Source organism: Setaria viridis, chromosome 5 (assembly GCF_005286985.2).
Source record: "Setaria viridis chromosome 5, Setaria_viridis_v4.0, whole genome shotgun sequence".
NCBI lineage: Eukaryota > Viridiplantae > Streptophyta > Magnoliopsida > Poales > Poaceae > Setaria > Setaria viridis.
In genome coordinates, this window is record NC_048267.2 from 11,792,765 (window position 1) to 11,799,730 (window position 6,966).

The 6,966-nt window shown below is 43.7% G+C and overlaps 1 protein-coding gene across 1 annotated transcript; it reads right to left on the reverse strand.

Annotated features, from left to right (window-relative positions):
* Window positions 1-293: 293 nt before the first annotated feature.
* LOC117857706 (uncharacterized) lies at window positions 294-4,674 on the reverse strand. The gene is made up of 7 exons (XM_034740526.2): window positions 4,065-4,674; window positions 2,477-2,515; window positions 2,295-2,365; window positions 1,841-1,905; window positions 1,674-1,763; window positions 1,348-1,440; window positions 294-920 (listed from the first exon to the last, which is right to left on the reverse strand). The coding sequence occupies exons 1-7, from the start codon at window positions 4,487-4,489 to the stop codon at window positions 504-506; spliced, it is 1,200 nt and encodes a 399-aa protein (XP_034596417.1). The 5' UTR covers window positions 4,490-4,674; the 3' UTR covers window positions 294-503.
* Between the last annotated feature and the right edge of the window lie 2,292 nt (window positions 4,675-6,966).

Consider the following 6,966-nt stretch of genomic DNA (forward strand, 5'->3'; position numbering starts at 1 on the left):
TCACATCAAATTTGCGGTACATGTATGGAGTACTAAATATAGACGAAATTAAAAACTAATTGTACAGTTTTGTTGTACTTTGTGAGACGAATCTTTTGAACCTGATTAGTCAATATTTGAATAATAATTCACAAATACAAACGAAACGTTACAGTGTTGCTATAGTAATTTTGACATTCCAAAGTTAAGCAACTAAACAAGACCTTATAATGTTGGACACGACGGTCACCAAGCTCAACAGCGACAGTTTGCTAAAACTGGCCCCACAAGCCCCAGCAAAGTCGGCAAAAGGATTCAAAAACCATGAATGCATACTCCTCTCCCCGTTATTATACTGATGGTTACAGAACACAAATTGCATCCATCTTGCATCTTGGAACAGATATCATCTCTTCCCGCTTGCAAATTCAAAAGAGAATCACAACAACACACCCAAATCTATAGATCACTTTCTGAAAAACACCACCAAGAATGAATTGCGAAAACCACCGTGCAACTGCCATTCACACGGCCTGCCGCCGGAGCATCCCGTCCATCCAGCCGATGATCTCGGCACCGATCTCGTCGCGCTCGGGCTCGAAGAGCAGGTCGTGCAAGAACCCGTCGTACAGCCTCAGGTCCTTGTGCCTTGACGCGGCCTCCTTGTAGAGGTCCTGCGAAGCCAGCGGGTCCGTCACCCGGTCCGCCGTGCCGTGCAGGACCATGAACGGGATGGTGACCTTCTTCAGGTTGTGCAGAAGGTAGGAGGAGATGCGCAGGATCTCATGGCCCGTCCGAACCCTGATCGGGCCTGTGTATACCAATGGGTCGGAGTATTTTGCAAGCAGAGCAGCTGGGTCGCGGGACACGGGGATGCCCCTCTTGTTTGCTCCCTTGAACTGGAACTTGGGTGCTACCAGAGAGAATATCGGTGCCACAGCCTGCATGGTCCATTAAAGCCTCAGTTAGTCTGAACATTTCGATGTAAACAGAACGCAATACTGCTGTGTTAGAAAAATGCCGGCCTTCACGATGAAATCAGGTCAGAGCTTATCAGCTTACTAATAAAGAATTTGTTTTTAGTGACGACGCGAAAAACAAGGTACATGCCTTGCCTCAACTGATCTTTAAAAAGTGAGTCATAGAAGGTGTATCCTTGTGCTTTAGTGTTCAATAATCTATAACCGTCACTGTCTTACAGAGAAGTTTCATGGTACTGAAATGGTAATGAGCATAAATCAACTTTTTTCTTCAATGATGGATATGCTGAATTATTTAGTAAATGGCCAACTTGCTGATCTGAAGTACACTTTAATGTCATATGGACTTCAGTTGTGAACAAACAGGAAAACAGAGTAGTTGCATTACCCCAACAATAGGATGGGCAGGTTTCACACGCAGAGCCGGTGATGTGAGGATGATCCCCTCCAGTTTCTCTCTGATATGAGGGTACAAAGATGCCTGCCAAGTTGTAAGCTAGTGATGAGCACAATGAAAGAAGAAACGGACATCAAACGTGTAAAATGAGAATCTGCAGCCAAACCATTTTTCAACCAGGCTACTTTGTTAAGGTTTTGCACCATTTCTCTGCCCGTCAGGGTATCCATTGTTCACAGGCCCAGAGAAGTAGGGTCAGTGTCTAAACCTGGCCTAAATACGGTAGATAAATACTGTTCAATTTCATAACTGCGTACCTTCAAGACTACAGCTCCACCGGTAGAGTGACCCAGAAGAAAACAAGGGACCCCTGGATTCTCCATCATAATTTTGTCAAGAAGTACTTCCTGTTTGAAAAATACTAATGTCAATCAAGTATTACATCAGGGACAGAAGTACGAATTAGGCAGAAATAGAGACTCACTATGTCTTCGATGACATAATCTAGTGAAGGCACATAGCCGTGCAGGCCATCACTCCCACCATGCCCTGTCACGCATAGTAAGCAAGAGTTAGCCTGTTGACGTTTGATGCAAACACAAAATAGTCATATGTTCACAAGGCAAAACTGATTGCAAAATGAACGGAGATAAAGTCACGCTACTTTACAGCCTTGCTAACAAGTGTGAATAGTTTATAAGCATGGTGACATTAGCGATAAAAAACTAACAGTTGATGGAAATGAAGTTTGCCTTATCCTTTTTGGTAACATTAAACAGAAACAATCAGGTAGCAGAAACAATCAGGTAAAATTCATAGCTTTGAAGCTGATTGATCCTCCATTCTTTGTTTCTAAGTGAAGCACCAATCTTTCGCCAAACCATACATACCTCAGACAGCATATGCATGTTCAGAATACCCAAAGCAGTGCTCCTTACCTATCCAATCCATTGCATACACTCCAAAGCCACATGCTGTCAGTTGCTCAGCAAAGTGCAAATACCTTCCACTGGAAATTTGCAGGATCAATGATATTAAAATTATGCTTTTGAATACAAGGGAAGTACATAGAAATACATCACAAGTCGATGACAAAAAGGACTCAGCATGATTTCCTAACCTGTGTTCATTCAGACCATGTATGATGACCAAAATGCCCCTGAAGTAAGAGAGGAAAGACTAATCAGTTAAGATTTCACAGGAAAGCAATTGCATAACTGTGTCACAATGGGACATACAATTAGCACTCAGAACAACGTTCGAAGGTTCAAATCATACTTCACATTTCCAATGTACTACAAAAGAGGATAAATGAGATGTTCGAACCACGTCATCAGATGATGTAACAATACCAAACATAGTTTAACCAGAAACATTAGGAGTGGTGGATTACCTAAACCGGTTTCCTGCCTTTTTTTCAGTTTTTGTTTGGTGGACATTTGACTATGGTGTTATAAAATTGAGAACATAGATCATGCAACTAGGCACAGAGGCATGACAAGAATAAGTCCCACAGATGATCTGGATAAAAGATATCATCACCCAGATTTTATTAAAAAATTCTGTGCCTTTTTCTTGATAGCTAAGTAGTTCTGAGCCAGAAGCCCTTATCATTCAGAGAAAAAAATAATCATGGAGCATTGACAGATATGATAGAGCAAAAGTTCCAATATTGCAGACAAGGCACCGCTTTAATTCTGCTAATTCATTGCACTTTAGTTATCCATCTAGATTCTAAAGTTCAGTAATGTATAAAGCTTCTTTGCCCTCTTTTTCACTATTCATAAATTGCTTGCTGTTCCAGAAAATTCTATGCATTCTAGGCTCTCACAAGTTTAGCCATATCCTCGGAATAAGAATCCATGACAGGTGTAGCCAAACAGTCCGGTTTTTAGGACAACTCATGTGCAAAAGCATGACAACCAATCCATTTGACCTTACAGCCAGCCAACAACCTAACTGCAACAGAACCAGAATCAAAATGAAGGAAAAGATGGCGTAATCGACAGCTTCAATGCAATCCCAGGCGGTGCGATGAATGCAAGAATACTGAATTACTGACGTTGCGCAAAGTGGATGTACTCGACGTGAATTCCACGGCAAGTCTTTATTCTGACTTTTGCGAGGCTAAGATAGAAGTAACCACAAGCTCTACAGAGTTTGGCTAATGGCATCAGGTGTCGTGTAAAGCACTCTTCTTTGATGATCAAAACCCTAAATAGGTGCTCATGGCGCTTTGCTATTTGTATATGAACAGTTCAAAATCACAATATCGAGGCTCACAATAACCAATAATCGCCATCAAAGGCCGAAATCAAGGAGTAAATTGAACAAAAGACTGCTTTTTTGGAAAAAAAAATGGATAAAAGTTTCGACTTTCTCCGGGATCATCGTTCATGAACCAAAAATCCCATAAAGTTCACGATAAAATGCCGAAAGAAACTTCGAAACCTAAGGAAAAGACACGGACAGAACTAAAATGATGCAAAGATATTCACACGAGCGCGGCCAGTTTGCGTGAAATCACAGCCACAAAGTACCCTCCCCCACCACCCCACCAATGAAATGAAAAAAAATTAAAACTCAGAAATGCCTGCGGTGAAAACGAAACCTCCAGAAACAAACAAAAAAAAACAGAGACGGCCAATTTTTCCACAGCCGGAACCACCAAGGAAGCTAATTAATCGCAAACGCCGCGGCGCGCTCACCTCATCTCCTTGGAGGCCGGCGCCCAGAGCCGGCAGAAGAGCGCGTTCCTCCTGGCTCCGGCGACGAGGAACGTGTCCGACCTGGTCCCCTGCTCCGCGGCCGCGTCCTCCGCCATGGCCACCTCCTCCGCGAGCGCCCTGCGGCGCCTCACGTCCTCCTCCTCCACGGCCTGCCGCTGCCGCCGCCGCGCCCTCCAGGTCGTCCCGGCCCCCGCGTCCGCCGCCACGGCCTCGGACCCCGACCGGCGCCGGCGGAGCTCGCCGACGAGGACCAGCAGCCAGATGAAGAGCGAGTGCAGCGCCACGGCGACGCGCAGCAGCGCGCGCCGTGACAGCACGGAGCGGAACACCGGCACGATCCGGCCCGTCGCGCCCGACGTCATCATCATCTCGTCCCCGCGGCCGCCGCCACCGCCCCTCTCCATCGTCGCCCCGCCGCTGGTCGGTCCTAGTTCTCTTCTCCTCCCTTTTTACTTTTTCTTCGCGGCTTACGCGGTCGCGCGTATTTATAGGGAGCGACGAGGGAGGAAGACGACGCGCGGCTGGCTTCTTCCTGGAATTCGGCCTTGCTTGGATCGACGAGTCGGTTTGCGCTCTCCCCCGTTCCGTTCGTTTCGCTCTCGCCTTTCGTGGGACGGGAGGCAAAATGGTTGAAGCCATCGGCTGGCCGATGGGCCCACACGCTACTGCGGGTCCACGGCACAGCTGCTGATCATTCATGGCAGGACTCATCCTCTAATGACCGAAACCTGACACATATATTGGGCCACTTCTACAGTAATTTTAGACCGCTGGATCATCTGCGCTAAAAATCGGGCCGTTCCTTGACAGGTCCATCAGCTAGCGTTTCCTGGCCTTCAAGGCCCTTCCTGAGTACTCGACGCCTGCGGCGACGCTTCCCTGGCGGCGCTAACCCGGCCAGATAAATCGCCGTGCCTTTTTACTGCTCGCCAGGTCCTTCGCCTACACTCTTACTAGCACTAGTACGCGAGCTCCGATCTGCCGAGGAAACAAACCATCCAACGAACAAGTCCCTGACAAGGCAACACGCGAAGACACCAACGTGATCCTTCCATCTAGGCCTCCTCCATTATTGCAATCTACCAAGCAGCTAATCAGGTCCAGCAACCTGCGCTGCCGGTCACCAGCAGCAGGTCCAATTGATTCTAGCTCGACCAAATGCCACACAAATATAACAATTGTGCACAGTACAAACCTTTATTTTTGTTACGTAATTAAGCCCTTTTATACTTTTTAATTTACAGAAACTTGGAAGCGGAGAATGATGCAAGGATTTTTAAGGAAATATTTTTCCCTAGTAGTAAAGTAATAATTTTGGCAATCTTTTTATTTTCTGAAACAATGGTCAAGGTGTGCTGCGCAAAGTTTGCCAAAGGTCCATGATAGCATAGAGTCCTGAGTTAAAGGGAGTGCGCCATAAAGTTGATTAGATAGTTTGATTGCGTCAGTCAGAACAAGATTAGTGCCAGTGTCAAGCATAGGAGCTGTATCATCCCTAAATGCCTGATACCAGCATGCCAAGGTCAATCCACTTTACTATTCGCTCTGTTCGCTTCAGCTTATCAGCCACCGAACAGTATCTTTCTCTCATTTCAGCTTTTCAGCCGGCTTATAAGTTCAGCCGAACAACCCTATTGTTAAGAGCTGGAAGGGATTCAGAGTTAATCTAGGCACATAGTTACAGTTAACTCTTAGGGGGCGTTTGGTTTCCTTCGCTTTAGCACCTGTCACATCGAATGTTTAGATGAGTATTAAACGTAGACTATTTACAAAACCCATTATACAGGTGGAGGCTAAACGGCGAGATGAATCTATTAAGCCTAATTAGTCCATGATTTGACAATGTGCTGCTACAGTAACCATTTGCTAATGATGGATTAATTAGGCTTAATAGATTCGTCTCGCCGTTTAGCCTCCATCTGTGCAATTAGTTTATAATTAACTCATGTTTAGTTCTTCTAATTAGCCTTCGAATATTCGATGTGACACGAACTAAACTTTAGCTCGAGAAACCAAACGCCTAAGGTCATAAGTAATTTACGGTCTTTATTGGTTTTGAATTCTTAGGTGTTCAAAAGATGACATATATATATATATATATATAAGGATTACTATGTTTAAATTCAGACACCAATGTAAAAGACATTTATTATAAACATAAACAAGGGACGAGATTTATCATGTATGTTCAAGAAAGTAACAGTTTTAAAGCTGACGGATCATGCAGTCTGATTAAGATCAAAGCTTAAATGCTACGATGCCAATTACATGCATTTTTTTTAGAAACTGAGATATTTTGTTTATAGTCCCCTAAACATATTATTTTCGGTGTACTGATCCACATTTACTCCCAAGACAAGTAAAAGGGTTGATGCTAATCCTCTCAGTTCTGCAAGGGTAATTTCAACAGGTTTAGCTATTTGTTTCTTTACCACGGGAAGAAAAAACTACCTCATTGAGAAGTCCATTTCAAGCTTAAATGAATTATATATTTTAACAAAAATATATATCTCCTTGTTCTGTCAAGATAAACAGAGATTTGCCAATAATTGAGTTTTATTCAATAATCAGTCATATTTAGATATTCAAAAAGAAAATAAATCAATTTCGTATGACCAATTTTTCAGATACAAAGTTTGCCTTAAAAGCTTGCATGCTGAATCTACAGCACATCCTTTGAGGAGTCTACCCACTGCTTCATACTTAGATAATAAGTGAATGAGATGTGTAACCTACTGAAACTGTTTCGTCTTTATAATCCATGTATGACTTGACACGATCTTCCAAATAACATTTTGACCATCCATTTATCTTGTATTATATTGTTGAATGGTTATTACTTATAACCATTGTATAGTATATTTGATTACGAATCCAACCA